The sequence below is a fragment of the Sprattus sprattus genome (assembly GCF_963457725.1).
Source record: "Sprattus sprattus genome assembly, chromosome: 6".
Taxonomy (NCBI): Eukaryota; Metazoa; Chordata; class Actinopteri; order Clupeiformes; family Clupeidae; genus Sprattus; species Sprattus sprattus.
The window spans coordinates 6,967,978-6,987,484 of record NC_137925.1 but is presented as its reverse complement, the minus strand read 5'-3'; the positions used below and the strand labels follow the sequence as shown (position 1 = coordinate 6,987,484).

The 19,507-nt window shown below is 43.4% G+C and overlaps 2 protein-coding genes across 6 annotated transcripts; one reads left to right on the top strand and one right to left on the bottom strand.

Moving 5' to 3' along the window:
• Nucleotides 1-1,361: 1,361 nt before the first annotated feature.
• srsf2a (serine and arginine rich splicing factor 2a) lies at nt 1,362-4,986 on the bottom strand. 5 transcript variants are annotated; one of them, XR_013968698.1, is made up of 5 exons: nt 4,487-4,986; nt 3,764-4,071; nt 3,086-3,193; nt 2,423-2,507; nt 1,362-1,813 (listed from the first exon to the last, which is right to left on the bottom strand). XR_013968698.1 is itself a non-coding variant. In XM_080840590.1 (3 exons), exons 1-2 carry the CDS (start codon nt 4,882-4,884, stop codon nt 3,771-3,773), a joined length of 699 nt encoding a protein of 232 aa, XP_080696716.1. In that variant the 5' UTR covers nt 4,885-4,986; the 3' UTR covers nt 1,362-3,193; nt 3,764-3,770. The 5 variants fall into 5 exon arrangements, 2 of the variants coding, with proteins under 2 accessions (XP_080696716.1, XP_080696717.1); XR_013968696.1 differs by having other exon boundaries at nt 2,423-3,193; XR_013968697.1 differs by having other exon boundaries at nt 1,362-2,507.
• A 1,272-nt stretch (nt 4,987-6,258) lies between these two features.
• On the top strand, nt 6,259-17,500 carry cUnh10orf88 (chromosome Un C10orf88 homolog). Its single transcript, XM_080841271.1, has 6 exons — nt 6,259-6,733; nt 6,932-7,126; nt 7,397-7,469; nt 12,640-12,843; nt 14,263-14,720; nt 16,921-17,500. Exons 1-6 carry the CDS (start codon nt 6,585-6,587, stop codon nt 17,084-17,086), a joined length of 1,245 nt encoding a protein of 414 aa, XP_080697397.1. The 5' UTR covers nt 6,259-6,584; the 3' UTR covers nt 17,087-17,500.
• The last annotated feature ends 2,007 nt before the right edge of the window (nt 17,501-19,507 follow it).

The following is a 19,507-nucleotide window of genomic DNA, read 5'->3' as shown; positions in this document are numbered from 1 at the left end:
GTCATCTTCAGCATGTGTTTTATATAACAAACAAATCATTTAGTGTGCTAAATGTTAGGATTAAACATCCATGTTGGTATGAACTGAAGCAAAAATGCAAGTCTTTGTAGTTAACAGAAGTCGCAGGAGTTTTTCATCTTTTGTATATATTGTGAGCACAACAAAAGGAGTTTCTTATGTCATAGTTTTCATGTAAGATATTTTGATGTAATTTCTATGTCGATTTCTTTTTGCATCTAGATCTTACCCTTCTAGTTTTTACATCTTTAGGTACTTTCCATGTTTATACCCAGCTTCATTCTCAATTTTTTTTAAAAGGAACCTGACAAGGATCCATAATGCAGTGTAATGTGTGGATTATTAAGACACGAATCAAGTTACCCTCGATCAGACCTTTTTTGGGGGGGATAGGTGAAGAATCCTTATCCTAAATAAGAGATTGTTTTTTTTTTTACAATGAAACCCAACTAGACTTATCAGCACAGCTATATGGTGTTATAGTTTCAAAAGTCACAAATACATGTTATGCGATTCACAAATGTATTTCCTGATTCACCTATAATGTCATGCCATTCCCAAATGTAAAGGCATATACATTTATTTACAGACTAACACATGTGCATTTACAAACTGCTCACCATTTGTGAACATCCCTGCATTTATTTGTGGATTTTTTACTTTCCTGAATGGGCTTGATTCACAAATGCATTTTTCCCCCCAAATGGACCTTCTCTGCAGCCTATCAGATGTATTTTACAATTTCAGCCAATCACATGAAGGTAAATGTGAGGGTGTGACTGACTATGACCATATCTCTTATCTGCACACTGTATACAACCGATAACACGAGGTATGAAGTTGGGGTTAAGGTTCAAAGGTCTGAGACCTTAGAACCAGTGGTGACTTTGCTTTAACTCAATATTTTCATTATCTGAGCTGTAACAAGAAGAAAAAAAGTCCTTATTCTTCCATCCTGTCTATCAGTTTAACGTGCACAAAAAATTACTGAAATGAAAGTGAAAAAAATGAGTCTACTTTTAACCTTTTAAATTCCAGCAGACATGTGAAATTATTGAATGATGATTGATACTGTTGCAGCTGGCTGGCTAATATAGTTGACAGGGAACGTGAGCTAATGTTTGATAATGATAAGCCTCGAACAGCGAGCTTTTAACTACTTAAACAGAACAGAACACTCTCCTGTCTTTCCCTGACCAAGACGGACGGTTCACTTCACATGCTCTAGAAACGGCTTCAGAAATATCAAGTGTCTCCACTGAGGTCTTTACTGCTCCATGTGGTTATGAATTGTTCTCCAATACTGACCCCTGGAGGGAAGAAAGGACCAGCACAAGCACATGTACACCAAAACAATTTAATAGCATTCATTTTAGCGGTTACAACTACAATATGTAGGCCTATGGTTCACAAATGCAAGTACATTAATTAAGTCATGATACAAGATGGTTGGAGCTCATGTTATCTGGGGATTAATCTGGCTAGATACGCTCTAGGATTTGAGGAAGGGGAGGAGAGTTCATAGGGGTGTTGGTTGGAGGGGGGGGGGGTAGAAAGGGGAGAGGAATGGGAGTTTTTATTTTATTTTAGAACGTCAGGGATGTCGGTATACCATTTTACAGAAAAAACACAGGGACGACCAGCTGTAGCCAAAGTGTGTGCTTTAAAAACCGTCAAAATCACTGGCGTTACACTGGAGCAACCAGGAGAATACTGGAAACAGCCAAGCACTCTGCACGGCAACACGCCACCTTTAACAGCTAACCAGCAAAACTCAACTGCAGCGCAACTGCGCCTAGTGCACAAAAGATACACAAGAGAGAACATTAGAGTCAGGGTACTGGTGCAGAAAGCATGACAACAGAACAGCAGAGACACTCATACAGATGGGGGCGTTCATTTTCTGTGTGTGCAAAAAAAGGATCTTGCATGATGTTTACGTTAATGAGTTTTTAAAAGTCTCGCCCCACCTACTCGCTGACCAATAAACATTAATTGTGCAGAGTAAGACTGGTTGACCAACGCTTTACTCAGGTAGTCTTACTTTATCCAAGTTAGTTACATCTGCAAAGATGAAAATCATATTTACTACACCATTTGCCTGAATGCTTTTTTTCCCTCCCCCTGTTAAACTGGTAAAAAAAAGGGTAAATAGTTTGAACTTTAAAAATGCTCCTTTATTGACTTCAAAATCATTTGTTTTAATGTGAAAATCAGCTATACAAAGGGTCAGGTAAAACAAAAAATGGTTGGCCAACACGGCCTTAGCTAAAAAAAGAAAAATAATCATTCGCATCAGTTACAATAGACACAGATGCAATACAGGAAGTCTGTAGGAACACTGAAAAGCAACAAGATAAACAAAACTTTGCTTAAAAACCATGTAGACCCAAGTAGCAATAACCTTTTATTCTGATGTCCAGACCGACGAAAGTACCCTGGCGGACTGCTCACGTCATTGGGGTGTCCTCAAATCACATTTCGATTAGCTGAAAAGGAAGAAGAGATAAGAGTGTGAGAGACATGACAAAGTCTTAATGACCTGTTCACTTCCAAAACATATCTTTTACCTATTTCCAAATAGATGGTGAGGAGTGTCTTTGGCTTGTACACATTAAGAACTTACCAAAAGACAAGTTTTATTGCAGAGCAGAGAGACTGCTCATCTGTTTAAGTTTCAGAAATAAAACTTTAGCAGAGGAGCCAACAAACCTTGGAGATAAGGCGAGTTTCACAAAGGCATTTCATAGAGGGGGGAAATAAGACGTTTAAGCAATAGATTTGATAAAATGCTTCAGGATGCTACATATTCTGGTTATTAACACATGGTGGGTAGCCTTCAAATCCTCTATGACTGCAAACCACCGCATGCAGCATCCTTCACTAAGAACACCTTTGTGAAACTCAAACCTGCTTTTTTTTGTTTGTTTTCCGGACGTTGTCTTGGCAACCATAAACATTGTCAAGTGACTGGGAGGGTGATGACGTCAGGGGGAGAGAGAGGGGGGTCGAGTCCATTGTCCTGCAAACGTACCTCAAAACCACCTCAACACTCATAGACACCGACCTGCTCCTTAGCAACCGCCAATCACAGCAGGGTGCCCCAATGGCCGGCTCTCACACTAACTGCTCAACCTGCACCCCATACTCCTCTTATGCAAACAGGAACCAGCAGCTTTGGGGAAAGAATTCCACATTTAGATGAGGGGTTCCACCCAAAGAAAAATAACCAAAAAAAGTGTGTATCATACACATACTTACTCCGGCGAGAACTCCCCAATCCCAAATACATGCTCTCATTTCATAACATCAACACACCTCAAGACACACACCACTGAAAAACACTCTATTGCACCCTCATTCTCTCAATCTCACACACACTCTGTACTTCCCAGTTCACACACACTCGTGCACATCCCCCCCACACAAGCTCCAAAAATGCCTTTTTATTATGCTTTCAGTTTGTTTTTATTTCACTGAAGCACAGAGGCATACCTGTGTGAAATGGACCCTGCTGGGACTTCAGGTTTTCCCCGTTACCTTGGATGCCAATTCTTAAATGACTTATTTTGGGGTTTCAACGTGGTTGATATTGGAAGACCCCTGGGTGATCCAACCCCTAGTTTAATTTAATGTTGTGACTCTGAATGGTGAAGAGAGATTCCTCTGGAAAAAATACGACCAAGCTGTGGGAGTGTTAGGGCAAAACAGTTGGTCACATAGCGTCGCCCATGTTTGAGCCTACCTTTTCCTCAGGACGGTGCCGTTTCGTTGTCTTCGGGAGACTTGGGTCGGCTTCTCGATCTTGACCTCGACTTGGAGCCTTTGTTGGAGGCTGGAGTGCGGCTTCTGGAGCGGGACTTGGACTTTGACCGGGAGCGAGATCTGGATGCCGATTTGGACTTGCTCCTCCGCGGCGTGCGAGTCTTGGAGCGAGACCGGGAGCGTGAGTAGGACCTGGACCTTGAGCGGCTGTAGCGGGATCGACTACGAGATCGGGACCGACTTCTGCTCCTTGACCGACTCCCCCTTCTGCGGCGGCGTGGGCTATGGCTGAATACAATCATGCAGCAAATTAGCAAAACGGACCTTAATGAAACACTGTCACCAGCGGTTACAGATACTAAATTACCATTCACACTGACAAAAGGTGTATACAATGTGACAAACTCCCAAATCAAATCAATGATCATAGTTGTGCATATAATGTACACTAGGTACAGAAAACTGAAATCAGCTAGTTAGCTCGCTAGCTAGGTCATTAGCCTCAACACAACAGCAAAATGGCCTATGGTGGGCTAATGCGAACGTTACTAGGCCGTACAAGCCACCATTAGCCAACCAGCTCGCTAGCTAGGTTGCTCGCTGTGAAGGAATTATTTTTTTTAAAGAAACTGACGAATTATATCTAAAAACGTAGACGCAAATGGATTTGTATGGCTTTCTGAAGATTAACATTAGCGCTCACCTCCGGCTTCTGCGTCCATAACCTCCTCCTCCACCACCGCCGCCGCCACCACCTCCACTACCACCATATCTTCTCGACGGGGGCCCCCCTCGGCGCCCATAATGGGAGTCTGGTGGGCGCCCGTAACGTGCCATTTGCACTCGCAATTCGCGCCCATCTAGCAAGGCTCCATCCATAGCGTCCATCGCGTCCTCTGCATCCCGTTTGTCACAAAATCGAACGAAGGCAAACCCGCGGCTCTCTTTTGTGTACCTATCACGGGGAATATACACGTCTCCCACTCGCCCATACTTTTCGAAAACGCGCCTCAGCGTTTCTGGAGATGTGCGGTATGTCAAATTGTCAACTTTGAGTGAAGTCATGCCCTCCACGTCGGGTGGCGGCCGACCGTAACTCATTTTGTCAAAGAAAACAAAAAACAATCAAATGAAAAATTAAACTTAACGAACTGAAGTGTGGAATCTTTTCCGGTAGCCTCGCATGCAACCAACCTAGCAGACACGCTTCGCGGTTTAACGTAAAATGGCGGCGCTTCCGGGGTTGGACATTTCAGGTATATCGCTCCCTGCTGCCCCTATCGGCGATACAGGACATCTCACTTCACCTTTCTGTTAGAATCCCCTAAAATACATTTGTAAATGTTATTTGTGCTACATGCATTTTTTCTTCAGTTGTAGGTCATAACTCTAAAATCACTCTCTACTTGGGCTTTCTGTGTTTTTGAAAGTAATCAAGTATTACCATTTGCTTCGAACAATTTAACTTTCTGATCTGGCAAACAATTTCGTGTCTTTGGCCAAACAGTTTGTATGGAAGGCCAAACAATTCTAAACAGGACACCGCCTATCCAACTAGACGTATTTTGCGACTCAACAGGACAGGGCAGAGCAGTGCAATCTGTTTGGACCTAGCGCGCGACCCCAAAGCGCATCGCTGTCCAGTTGAACGTATAGCGCGCGCGACCCAACCTGGACTCAACGCGGTAGGGCAGCCATCCCCGACATTTTAGGGGACAGTTATCTGGAGAAAAAAAAAAGTCACTGTATTGCGCATGCACCATGCTTTCTTTTTACCCGGCCGCTGAAAAATAACGAAATATTAACCAAGCAGTTAGTTGGTTAGAAAATGCTGGGGAAAAAATAACAGCTACGTTTTTGAATTGGAAAAACGAAACTGTAAAAGTACTATTTTGACCATGATAATTGGCAGGAAAGTGGAAATGTACACCCCTAATGGTTGTATTCCTAACGGGGAGCAGTTCACACTTGAATGGCTTTTTAAACATACTACGAAGCCATAGGCCCATCAGTTAAGTTAACGAAAATGTATATTTTTCAGTGTTTGGACGGTAGGTAAATGACCTCACTAACTGCGAACATTTCAAGCGATATTTTGCCCTCTTTAAAAATGTTCAAATTGCTTTCGTTTCATAAACAACTCGAGTCACGTGGCCTGCTAACCGTAGCATCTATGGCCATGGACTTATAAATGATACCAGGGAGGTAGTAACACAAAGTAATACAATGGGAATAAAGTCATTAATTATAATAATATTAATAGTATAAGTTAACAAATAATCACACCACATAGACTGGATTTGAAATGTGTTTTACTCACTCCAATCCACTAGGTGTCGACGTGTGTCAAGTAATGCTGGTGTTCCAAACAGAGGCTTTTCAGGAAGCGGGGAATTAATGTGGATGTGTTTGCATGTTTTTAGCCAGAGTGTAAGTAAGTGATATTGAGATGCTTTTGTTTATTTTACATTACTTGCACCCATGCACGGTTAGTTGAAGGCAGAACTTGTCAATGAAGTCGAACAAAGATTGGTGGCTTATTTAAACAGCGCTAACATCTGACAAGCGTAACGTTACGTTGGTTGTCTGTCTGACAAGTGCAAACGCTTTCGTTCTAAGGGAGATCTTTAAATGGTTTACATATGCTAGGGTAGGAATTATTGCTTGACCGACCCCTTTTCAAAGTCGAACGACATCATGCCGTCTTGTTTTGGACACTACAGGCAGCGGCTTTCAGTCAGCGTACATTCTGGATCCCGATTATAACTGTTATAGTTACTGCATTTGCCCAGAAACGGGTCATGTCTGAGCAAATCAAGACAAGTAAAGATGGTGTTATCTCAGGGAGCATATCATGGGTTTCCACATTAGAAGACTGCCACATATGCGATGTAATAAAAACACACCAAGAGGGTGATCTTCAGCAAGTGGACACTGCTGTTCAAAGCAAGTAAGTGCCTTCCTAACTGTCTTATATTCCTAAGTAAGGCATGTTTTGTCGAAAATTATTCGAATATTTCTGACTGGAAATTTGAGACACCAAATAAGCTGTGTCTCTCCAACCTTAAGCAAACACAAACCAAATTGAATGTTAAAGGTCGTTAAAGAAGTAGGGGCCTACGTGAAAGGGTTGTTTGCTTTTCCATAGCAATGCGCCTCAGTACCTGGAGCAGGTGGATGCCACACCGTGCGTTATTACGCTTCAGTGCGTCCCGCACCGTAGCAGCGTAATAACCTCGCTACTGGTGGTTAGCGAGGCGCGCACCATGGAGGTGTACTCTGCATCCGGGGACTACTGCGGCACCTGCCGTGGGGAACAGGACCCCAATGTCCACTTTGACGGGTATGCCTTGTTATTGGGTTGTTGAGTTATGCCTTGTTTTATATACCTGAACATCACCAGCAAAGACAATGGTGGCTCTGTCACAGTCTATTCACCTAGATTTCACAGATTCCATCCAAAGTGATTTACAGACATACATTTTCAGCAATGCATGTGTTCCCTGGGTATCGAACCCATTATGTTGGCATGTAAGCATCTTGCTGTACCACTTGCCAATGGGGATAGAGGTGCTTCTGGTCGCCATGTCACCTGTTCTTCTTCATTTCATAGAGTGACAGACAACAGACCTTTCTACAGAAAACACCTGAAGCTGGAGCGCCCCACTACGTCCTGTGAAGTGAAGGTAAGTTCTGGTGATTGGCAATGACCCCTACTCTTTATGACAGCCAGAGCACGGTTTCTGAAAACTGAATCTGCGATGCCATGTCACATTTTGTGTAATTGTAGTCAATCCTACGCTTGGTGAGGCAGCCATTTTGTCCAAAAACAGCATATGATGTGGGCTTGGTCTGCAGCTTTCAGTCAGCAGACTCCATCAGCAGACCTCAAGGGCAGTTTGGCCCCTGCTGTGTGGAGAGAAAAGTGTCTCATCATTTTTTGTACGTACCATGATCCACAGATATTCAATTCATTCAGTTTTATTGATGTAGCACCAGTAACTATTTAATTGTCTCAAGGTGCCTTGCAGAACCCAGAGCCTGAACCCCTTAGAGTAAGCAATAAGGTGACGGTGCCAAGTAAAAACTCCCTTTTAACAGTGAGAAACCTTGAGCAGAACCCAGCTCATAAGGCTGTGGGGGGGGGGGGCATCTGCTTGGGGCCAGCCCAGCGGAGGGAGATAGAAAAATAGGGGCGCAGAAGAGACGAGAGAATAAGAGAATCAGAAGCAAGCAGATGATTTCTAACATGCATCTGGAAAAAAAACACATTAGCAAACATGAGGCATATACAAGAGTCATACAAGATTCCATGGTACATACAAGATGCTATATACATGAAACATACAAGATTGATAGTGGGCAAAATAGAGAGAGACAGCATTCAAAGTATTGGTTGTAGAACAGCGTACACTGAGGAACAATGTTATCACAGCCATCAACATTTGCAGGCAGACGTACTACAATATGGGAGAGTACAGAGACAGGTGAGAAACAGAACATCAGTCACACACATAAAAAAACCCTGTATGTCTCAGTGTCTGAACGATGCACTGCCCAATTATCAATATCATGAGACCGCAATGTCCTTATAGTATGCCATGCCACAGGCTATACATTTTGTGTGATTAACAAATGTGTTTTTCTATCTGCATAGTTTTACAAACATTACATAAGTATCCAGCATAAGTCTTAAGTATCCAGTTTGTTGACATGTCAGGGTCCATTTCAGCTGTGTGATGGGAAGTTTGTTGATGGCCGCTGTTAGCCTGACGATGTCATACTCATAATTCTAGTCAGAATATGAGTCTGATACTGAACCATTGGGCTGTGATTATGGGGCGTGTTTCAACGAACCAGGAAAGAAAATGCCTCTTCGCTGAATTGGACACCTAGAACTAGGGATGCACCGATCCGATATTTGTATCGGTATCGGTACCGATATTGAAGGAATTTCTAGATCGGGTATCGGTGACAATGGGCCGATCCATATTTAAAAAAAAAAAAAAAAAATGTTTTTATGTTTATTTGTATGTATTTACATCGAGGCTTTGTTTAATTCATATCATGCTCCGGTATCATTGTTTTAAACGGACTGTTGTTATATTGAAAAACGCACATTCAAAAATGTAGGGTGCTGCGATGGCAGACAATCCAGAGACCAGCCATAAAAAGCCTTCCCTCACGTTAACTGTATGAAAAACTCTCTGTTGATAGTGACGTTGCCTAGCAACGCTGTCTGCTCAGTTACGTTTTCAGTGAATAGTGACAAGTTCAGTTTGTCGCCCAACAGTGGCAAAGTAGTTGTGCTTTATACATTTCCAATGCTTAAATCATCATTGTTCGACATGTATGTGAGGCATTGTGTGCGTACATAATGAATGTAAGGGGTTTCATGAAGTTACGACTGTGATAGGTAGAGTATAATGAGTGCAGGTTGCTATTAGTAGCAATTAGCATGCTAAGCGGAGATTTAGTTATGTTCTGATGTTGATTCGCTGTAATAAAGATGGGTTCATCCTGTTAAGATTTCGACTAGATGAGCTATGAATGAGATTCATGTTGCATAGTGTAATGCCAAGTGTAATGTCCACAATTATATGTATCGAGTAATGTTAGTTGTGTAATTGTTATCGTGTAGCAATAACTCATGTTAAAGTAATTCAGTGCAGTCCCCATTCTCATTGCAGGCACACACATGTGTACGATCACATGCATCGTCATGTAATGGAAATTGATGAATGCACATTAAAGAGAGATAAAGAATACTGTTTTGGTAATTGTGGGTCTTTTAACAGACTAGAGCCAGCAAATACATTAACAGGTCACCATGCTGAGCCTCTACAATGTAACGTTAAAGTTGACGCTAGCGGATATATGATTGCTAACTAATATGAAGACTAGCCCTAGTTAGAACGTACATTATTTGTGATTATTTTTATCCTATGTTATGAATTGATAGTGATGACTAGACATGATGTTAAGTAGCAAATGAGCAAAAAATGCACCAAGATCTCATGTCATGCACTCCTCTTTTCTCCCTCTCGCACGTGTGGTGACACACATACACACAGTTACCATACTTTCGCGCTGTTTTTTTATATCGGTATCGGATCGGTATCGGCCGATACTAAACCTCAGATATCGGTATCGGTATCGGAGGTGAAAAAAGCGGATCGGTGCATCCCTACCTAGAACCAATCAGAGCAACGTAGTATTACCATCTGATAGATTAAACTTTTACCTGATCCCGTAGGAAGGACGGCAAAAACATCTTTTCAATCGACAAATGCCTTGATCGCGTTTCTCTGTTCCTCTTTCAAAATGAATGCGCTGTCAATATCTGTTAAGATATGCCTGCTCACGTTACTTAATTAGCACTCAAGGCTAGAAGCTACCATTTGTTTCAATGTTTTTTTTATTTACGCGTTAGCATAACCTATCAATAATGGTCTAGAGTGCTTCAGTTAAGAGCTACTATCCTCGGCAACATTCGTGTTGCACATACACAACTAACCGAGTCAATGTAGACATAAAAAAAGTTGTGTAGATAGCTTAAATCATATCAAATATGTCCCACTAAGCTCCCGATACGGCGCCATCTTTGTTCGATGTATATTCTATCTATCATCAGGTCATCTGTCCATCAACGTATACGGCCCGCCCTTACAATTTGATTGGTTTAGATTGCTTTTTCAACTTTTCTGAAACGTTTAATCTCTCCCAACTAGCTCAAGTCCAGACTGAATCTCCTAGACCAAAAATTCTGTGGGCGGAGTTCAGGCTGGTATCCAGGCTAGGTCGCTGTATCATTGCCTTTTCCCCAGCAACCAAATGCAATTCTTGTAGCTTAGGCTTCTACGGACACTACGACATTCCATTGCCTTGTGTGGCTCAAGACCTATTTGTGTGTGGATCCTGAAAAGGCGAAAAAATAACGTAGGTTTAATTCTACTGACTTGATGGTCAACGTGAACAGTGGGTGAGGAACTGGAAAAGACAGCAGTCAAGCTGCACAGTTTCTCCTTACAGTTGTAGTTTATGACTAAATGGACTAACGGGAGATCTCATGGAACTGTTTTCCTAATTGTTGTTTACTGTCAAAACAGTCCCCTCACCCATAAAATGATACTTCTTGCATTCTAAAACTATTCCACACTCATAAGACAACATACGTTATGTTTGTCATGGGTGATTCTAGCCAATGAGGGCGTTGTTCTGAAGTCATGAAGGCGTGTTCTAGCTGTAGCAGCTGACAAAGTGCAATCCGCAGAGTCTGCCAAAGTCGGTCAAAATTTCTAACCAGCATGCATTGCTCCAAGTCACCACTGTGCATCACTGCGATAAGTCAACTGCAGCAAAAGTCTCAAAATGGTGACAGTGGAAGCATGGATGACTCTGTGTGTGTTGGATGATCCACAAAAGCAGATTCAACACTTCACAGACAGAGTATCAGATTTACAAATGACATTTCACAACAAATGCACATGCTGCAAAGTGTGATGTATTTTTTTTTTGCCAATTTTTACCAAATTAAATTCATTTAAACAAATCAAAGTATGTTTATTCTAATAAAAATTATAAGAATTTAAGTAAGGTATTTTGTGTTTCTGTATAGAAAACTAAATCATTTGTAAGTCGTTGAATATTCGTTAGGTGCATGTACAAATAATTATGATAGAGCTGCTCAGTGGGACAAACAGTGACATTCTGATGTGGAATGCTGTGGGCATTTGGCCCTTGATCTTGCCCTGTTAGCGTGGAATTCTTTCGGCTCTTGGGGGCCAAATATGACTTATAACAGGGTCCCCTCATGTTGTCCTGCATGCTGGTTTTAAGGCGTATGACTTATGTTATATCAGGTTGAATACAATGCCCAGGGATTATTTTGTGATGTCTTGTGTTGCATTGAAGAGGGCCTACTTGCATGTTATTCTTCCTCAAGGAAAAAGCACAAATGTTGAGATTTCGGTGTAAACAAATGTGTTATTAGGTACTACAGCTGTGCAAATAAAGCAGCAGTAAGTGTTTTTGTCCAAAACTAGTAAGATAATTGACAACAGCAATGCTTTGCCAGCATCAACAACAGCACAGCTGGAACTGATACAAGTTGACAGACTGATGTACTCTTCCAATATATTATACAATGCTGTGCCATCAAGCTGAAGCAGGACATTATCATGACTTCTTGTGCCAGAGGTCACACATAGTGCCAGAGGTCATAGTGCTCTATACAGAGGTCACACATAGTGCCAGAGGTCACACATAGTTCTCTATAGTGAGGTCACACATAGTGCTCTATAGTGAGGTCACACATAGTGCTCTATACAGAGGTCACACATAGTGCCAGAGGTCACACATAGTTCTCTATAGTGAGGTCACACATAGTGCCAGAGGTCACACATAGTTCTCTATAGTGAGGTCACACATAGTTCTCTATAGTGAGGTCACACATAGTGCTCTATACAGAGGTCACACATAGTGCCAGAGGTCACACATAGTTCTCTACAGTGAGGTCACACATAGTGCTCTATAGTGAGGTCACACATAGTGCCAGAGGTCACACATAGTGCTCTATAGTGAGGTCACACATAGTTCTCTATAGTTAGGTCACACATAGTGCTCTATAGTGAGGTCACACATAGTGCCAGAGGTCACACATAGTGATCTACAGTGAGGTCACACATAGTGCTCTATTGTGAAAACCCTGTGACTAGTGGGAATGACACATCTTTTTTCTTTAATATCTCTCTGTGTGCCATCATAATACATTTGAGAATGTTACAAAACATACAAAAACATACTTCAAAGAAGAACAATAAAAAACACCAGATCAAATGTGACCCTGTATTCCAGCTGCTGTCTCTCGGAGGGCGTGCCAGTGTGGGCATCGCTGGCATCCACGTGGCGCTGCGAGTCCTGGAGGCCGAGGGCAAGCAGGAGGTGGGCACAGGAGGGAGCATCGACCTCAAGCAGGTGCAGACCATGATGGAGGAGATGGGCACCACCCTCTCGCCTGGTGCTCAACACCTCATGGACATGGTGCAGTTCCAACAGAAGGTACAGACCACTGGTGTGTGTGTGTCTGTGTGTCTGTGTGTGTGTCTGTCTCTCTTTCTCTCTTTCTTTCTATTTCTCTCTCTCTCTTTCTCTCTCTCTCTCTCTCTCTCTCTCTGTGAGTGTGTCTCATCCTCCATTCAAAGGATTCAGATTGTTAATTTGACAGTTGAAGAAGTTGAGGTTGGTTGAGTTGTGTGAGCCTGATCTCACCCATTCATTTAGATAGGAGCCTGATCTCTCCCATTCATTTAGATAGGAGCCTGATCTCTCCAATTCATTTAGATTGGAGCCTGATCTCTCCCATTAATTTAGATAGGAGCCTGATCTCTCCAATTCATTTAGTTTGGAGCCTGATCTCTCCAATTCATTTAGATTGGAGCCTGATCTCTCCCATTAATTTAGATAGGAGCCTGATCTCTCCCATTCATTTAGATTGGAGCCTGATCTCTCCCATTCATTTAGATAGGAGCCTGATCTCTCCCAGTCATTGAATAAGGACACTGATTTCTCCAATTCATTGGCCAGATCAGGACCCAGTGGAGTGTCGGATGCCATATGGAAAGCAAGGCATAATGCCACTTTGAAAAATAAAACAACCTCAATGAACCGACCTCATATGAATACCAGTAACTCATATGAACTCAATGGTGAACACCAGCAGTTGAGGCATATGGCAGGGCTTTGGGAATTTACACAGCAGTCACCACGCCCTTCAGCTTTGATGGAGGATGAGGAGCTTGTCACTGTTGTTGAGCCAAATATTACAGGGCCAGGCGTGGCTTTCAGTGCTTGACCCGAGCACATGTGTGGAGACTACAGTGGACTGTGACTGTACACCCATAGGGACAAGACCAGGCATGGCCTTGACAGATGTGTGTCAATCTGGCGTCTTTGCATCTCAGCTCCAGCTTAATCAAGCTTACATGAGGTTTTGATTTTGGTTTCGAAATCTCAGACTCAATTTATAATGCAATCTTTACCTCCCACATTTAAGCCAATTCCCTGTGCGTGTACGACGCAAAGGTTTATTACGTTGGGTTCTAAGAGACAGGATTCAACGTAACTGTTTTACAAAAAAAGAGTTCACTGATGACTATTACACAGTAATGACACCATTACATGTTCTTTTTGCCCATTTGTGCTGTGAAATACAACAAAACAATACTGGAGAAGCCCTTTCTCATGGATGTCCATGGATGGCTTCCCCATCAACACTGAAAGCTGCTGTAAAAGCACAGTTCAGATGCTGAGAACCCAAACAGTCTCCTGACGTCTGGAAAAGTAGCATTTTCAGTTTTGAAGCTTGGATTCCATGACCACACAGATTCACTCTCTCTGTCTGTCTCTCTCTCTCTCTCTCTCTCTCTCTCTCTCTCTCCCACTCTCACCCTTGTCCCTGAAATGTGTCCCCTCTCCCAGAGCAAAGCAGATGCTATGGCTGGCTTCCTCCCCCTCCTCATGGCCGGTGGCGGGGGGGTATTGTCCGGGCTGACTAAAGGAGCGTCTGTTTCCCTGCCCCTCACCGCGGCCGGACCCCCGCCCCCTCCCTCTCTCTCGGCCGCTCAGGACAATGCCTCCCTCACAGAGACGAGCGCACAAGGCGACCACGGGCACCGCCCATACCAGGCCCCGTCCACGTCTCCTCGTGCCACCCTGCCGCCCACACCCGTGCCGCTGCCAGCTGGCCTGAGCCAAGGCAAGCTGCAGGAAGTGATGTCGGCGCTGATGCGCGCCCCGCCCGGACAGCACTGCGCCGCGACGCCCGACCTGCTGCCGCTCCTGCAGAGTGTGTGCTGCCAGGTGGCGCAGCTCCGCATGGACGACACCACAGCCGCAACCATCGCCCAGGGCAAGGCTCACATGCCCAACGGACCATCGTAAGTCACAGGATCATGGTTCTTCTTGTTATTTAAACTCCACTGCTTGGGGTTCATCATGATGTTCAATGATATTTAGTAGTGCCTTAATATACAATGATGATAACACAGTTTTGAATAAAGTGTTGTTAATGTCTAGCCCAAGTCACTAAGTTAGAGTTTTTGTTGTGAATGTAATACTTCCATTGTTTGGTTTGATTGGAAATGATGTTCAGTGATGTTCAGTAGTGTGTCTGACAACTAAATATCATGTTACGGTATTGATGCTCATTCAATCTTAAAACGATCAACAAGGACAATTGCAAAAGAATAGCAGTGACACCTTGTGGCGGGTTTTGGAACAGCCTCCCTGTGTCCTGGTCAACTCCTGCTTTGGTTTGGTATTTCTCCCTGCGGTACCACGCCTGATTACCAATGGCTTGTGTGTTTGCTAAATCAGGAGTGGTGCTAGTGAGGTCAGACAGGTGTGGTAAAGCACAGACCGATGGAAAGTATGTGCAGGATGGAAAAATCTCACTCTGAGATGAGTGTCTGAGCTTGAAAAGCTACCTTCACTTCGACCGTCATTAAAGGATAGTCTGTCATTTGAAACACTCTCTGGTAGGGACTCCAGCCACAGCCCAACAGTGCCTACCGCCTAGAATCCCAGTCCAGGATGAGCGTTGTGTGACCAGGGTACTATTCGGCGTCACTCGCTAAGCGGTTTAGCGAGCTAAACTCCAGGCTAAAAAAAGACAACACCACTTTAGCGGATTCGGCGAAGCAACTTTTGCTCAATTTCCATGGTAATTAATCGCTTAGCTTTAGCCTGCTCCAGGGCAGGCTAAGCAAAGTTTAGCTGGCTAAACTTGCCATACCCACGCCAAAAGGAGGGATCCCATTGACAAGGAGTCAGTTTGATTAGCGTAGGAAGAGTTCTTTGCGATCGCCAAGAAGATCCATTTTTCCATAATGATGAGTTCTTGTATGAGCGCTATCGATCCACCCGACAAGGAATAATTAATTTAGAAGACCTTCTCGAGTCATTTATTGCATAGGCTACACCACCGTCAAACATTGAATGTCATCACTTTCTTGCCAGTGGTAGCCTTCATTTTTGTAATGTCGGCGATGCGGAGAACAAAGCACTCATAATTATATGACAGTGGTAGATAGTACAGTTGAGACATACAGTTGATAAACCCGAAATAACTTTCATGTAAACGTTAGTATTCATGTGCAAACTAAAAATCACGTCTCAGGCTGCCTGAGACGTGATTTTTAGTTTGCACATGAATACTAACGTTTTCTTTGATCCCAGGAAATTTGAGCACATAACCCAAATAGATATTGGCTAAAGTTGTTTTATCTACTTTAACTTACATCATTGGAAACGTGTCTAGTGTTTGTGCAGTAGTGAATGGTGGTGGAGGTGGGTGCATGATAAGAAGAGAGAAATAGACACAATTTCTTTTCATTGCTTAAATGTATTGAATCTCTTATTAATACATTCACATTTAGTCATTTAGCAGACGGTTTTATTCAAAGCGATTTAAAACTACAATTCTTACGAGGGTGAGGGGAGTCGAACCAGTGATCTATAGCATGCAAGCCAGACGCTTAACCCGCTGCACCATAGTACCATATCGTGTAGGGAGAAGATGTCACGTATTATACCTCTTATAGACAGTTTCTTATATTGCTGTGGTAGCCACGGGAGTGTTGAATTTTGACATGATTATGGTCTTGAATTCTTCATAACGCGTTCATGATCATATCCTGCGTTATCGGAGAAAAAAAATAGTCTTTTTCTTTGAGTTTAGACCATTATACCTTTCAAAAAAATCATGGTTTTGGGGATCGACCTTTCTTGCCTTTTGAAGCAAGACGTGCACGCGCAATTTAGCTGACGAGATAAATTAACTTGAGGTTAAAATAAATTAGCGCCCGTCGCCAGACCGGTTTGGCCTGTTCTCATTTAGCGAGCTAGTTAATCTCCAGTTGCGAGCTAAATTAATTATCTTAGCTTCAGTCGTACGCCGAACAGGGCCCTGGGTGATTGTGTAGTGTGTAGTGTGTTGTGTTGTGTGACCAGGGTGATTGTGTTGTGTGTTGTGTGTTGTGTTGTGTGACCAGGGTGATTGTGTTGTGTGTTGTGTGTAGTGTGTTGTGTTTGTGTGACCATTGTGTGATTGTACCTTTCTGTCCCTCTCTCCTCCAGGGAGGTCCACCCGTGCTGTCGGGGCCTGGAGGAGGCACTGGAGAAGCGTCTGCAGGAGATGGAGGACCGGCTGAGGGAGCACATGGACCAGCGGCTCGACTCCCTGGAGCAGAAGCTGGACACGGTGCTGCAGCAGGTCCTCCAACCCTCAACGCAGCCCAGCTGAACCTCACCAAAAAACACCCCACCCCCCCCTGCAGTGTCGCCTCCACACAGCTAGAGGGCGCTGCTGTGTTTGCTGCTTTTCAAACGAACACTCTAATGACTTTCTAATCACGGAGAGAGAGATGGTTTCTCATCCAGAGAGATGGTTTTATTTCACACAAAATACTTCACACCCTATGTTTGTTCATGTTAAAACACAATTCTTCATCTGTACAAAAAACAAAACATTTTCTCTCAGGCTACTGAGAGAAGAGAGTCTGGTCATTAAGGTTGGTATTAACTGGCTAATGCAGTGGCAAGGTACTAATGACTTATGAGTATCTTGGGACCTTATCAGTCCCTTGCCTTTAGCAAAGCACTGACACTTCACCCATAATATTGTATTGAAGTCTCTGTTTCGTCCAAGCCACTATACCGATACTACTATATCTATACTTTTTTAGAGCTTTTTATAACGGTTGTCAATAAATGTACCGTCTGTAAATGGGAAACTGCATGGTAAATAAATAAAACCTATTTATACATTAAGTGATCTATCATGGTGTTTAATGAATACTGTTGGAATATGTTTCAAATTTCGCAGCCAAATGTAGTCCTTGTTTGTTTAGATGGCTGGCCATAAACAGTCAACACACTGTCTGTTGATAGTGAGGTCACTGACAGGTAGGAAGAAATATGAACACAAACAACTCAACCTGTGGGTCAGGGTAAGGTTTGTGTTGGCAGGTGCTTTTGAGGTAGGCTTAGTTGATGATTATAGAAGTTGAAAGTTTGTTAAGTTTTCTTTTGAGAGCACCTGAAAGTGTGCTTACTCTCCCTAATGGCCAAAATTCAAAAATAAAGTATCCCACCAAAGCATTTTTTTTAATAATTATTATTCTAAAATGTTTATATTTCCATATCCTACAGGATGTGACTCAATTTGCACCCTGTTAGTTCCCCATGTTGGCCCTGTGTGGATTAATGTGGTGTAATGTTCTCGTGGACCTCAGCAGATTGCTAGCTGTCTTGGTGTCTGGAAAGATCACAGCATGCTAGAGAAAAAGGCACCAGACTCGAGAAACACAGCTGTGAAAATACATTCCTCACGGACAGAGCCGCTGAATGGCTGAAACACAAGTGGAGAGGGGGGGGGGGGGGGGGGGGGGGGGGTGCAGGGCATGTCCAGGGTATACAGCATGAGCATCATTACCATCCGAGGCATCGCCCTTAAACTCATTTGACTTTTATTATAAGGATAACAAGGAAAATAACCCTGAATTTATTGATCTGCCATTTTGTTCTGTCATGGTGTCATTGGATCAAACACGCAAGTATTTGTTGGGTCCTCCGAGTGCCATTGAAGCAGCAGATTTAATCCACACGAGCGCATTTTGTGCTTGAGCCCTAACAGAAAGAGGTCATTGGTGGCATCTGTTGGAAGCTAGCGATCTCATACACCAAAGCTAGACCTGAAGGCTATGGATATAAGACACTCTCAAGGAGAACAAGGAGGAGGGCGATGAGGCGCAGGCATGACTAGAGGAGATAGAGGAGGAGTTATCCTCTGTTAGAGGAGTAGGAGGAAGAGGAGGAGTTATCTTCTGTTAGAGGAGGTAGAGGAAGAGGAGGAGTTATCCTCTATTGGAGGAGGTGGAGGAAGAGGAGGAGTTATCCCCTGTTGGAGGAGGTAGAGGAAGAGGAGGAGTTATCCCCTGTTGGAGGAGGTAGAGGAAGAGGAGGAGTTATCCTCTGCTGGAGGAGGCAGAGGAAGAGGAGGAGTTATCCTCTGTTGAAGGAGGAAGAGGAGGAGTTATCCCCTGTTGGAGGAGGAAGAGGAGGAGTTATCCCCTGTTGGAGGAGGAGGAGGAGGAGTTATCCCCTGTTCGAGGAGGTAGGAAAAGAGGAGGAGTAACCTGGTGGAGGAGGAGTTATCCTCTGCTGGAGGAGGAGGAGGAGGAGTTATCCCCTGTTGAAGGAGGTAGAGGAAGAGGAGGAGTAAGCTCCTGTTTGAAGAGGTGGAGGAGGAGTTATCTTCTGATGGAGGAGGCAGAGGAAGAAGAGGAGTTATCCCCTGTTGGAGGAAGTAGAGGAAGAGGAAGAGTTATCCTTTATTACGGACCATTTGGGCAAGAGCAAGCTAAAGGGAATGTCATAATGAGAACTGTTTAGACTCAACTGTAACATCTCTCTCATATCAAGGCAGCACTCTGTATAGGCCTATCTAACCCTCAGGTATCAAACTAAGGCTAACGTGTGTTCTGATATTCAGAGAGTATGAGGTTGAGTATGAGGTTCTCTCTATAAAATCCTCGTTAGTATTTGCTCCCTATTAACGCAGGTTTATGGGTAACCTGTAGCGATGTCCATTTCCTGTGTCAGTGGTCTAGCATAGAAAGACAAGCAATGTGGTGTAACGAATGGTGTAGGATAATGTTCATGT

Bases quoted from the DNA above. Each gene is read 5' to 3' on its own strand.
- cUnh10orf88 (XM_080841271.1), top strand. From the start codon at position 6,585: ATGTCTGAGCAAATCAAGACAAGTAAAGATGGTGTTATCTCAGGGAGC. The intron at 6,734-6,931 runs GTAAGTGCCTTC...GCTTTTCCATAG, and splicing joins GACACTGCTGTTCAAAGCAA to CAATGCGCCTCAGTACCTGG. The intron at 7,127-7,396 runs GTATGCCTTGTT...TTCATTTCATAG, and splicing joins CCCAATGTCCACTTTGACGG to AGTGACAGACAACAGACCTT.
- srsf2a (XM_080840590.1), bottom strand. From the start codon at position 4,884: ATGAGTTACGGTCGGCCGCCACCCGACGTGGAGGGCATGACTTCACTC. The intron at 4,072-4,486 runs GTGAGCGCTAAT...GATTGTATTCAG, and splicing joins TATGGACGCAGAAGCCGGAG to CCATAGCCCACGCCGCCGCA.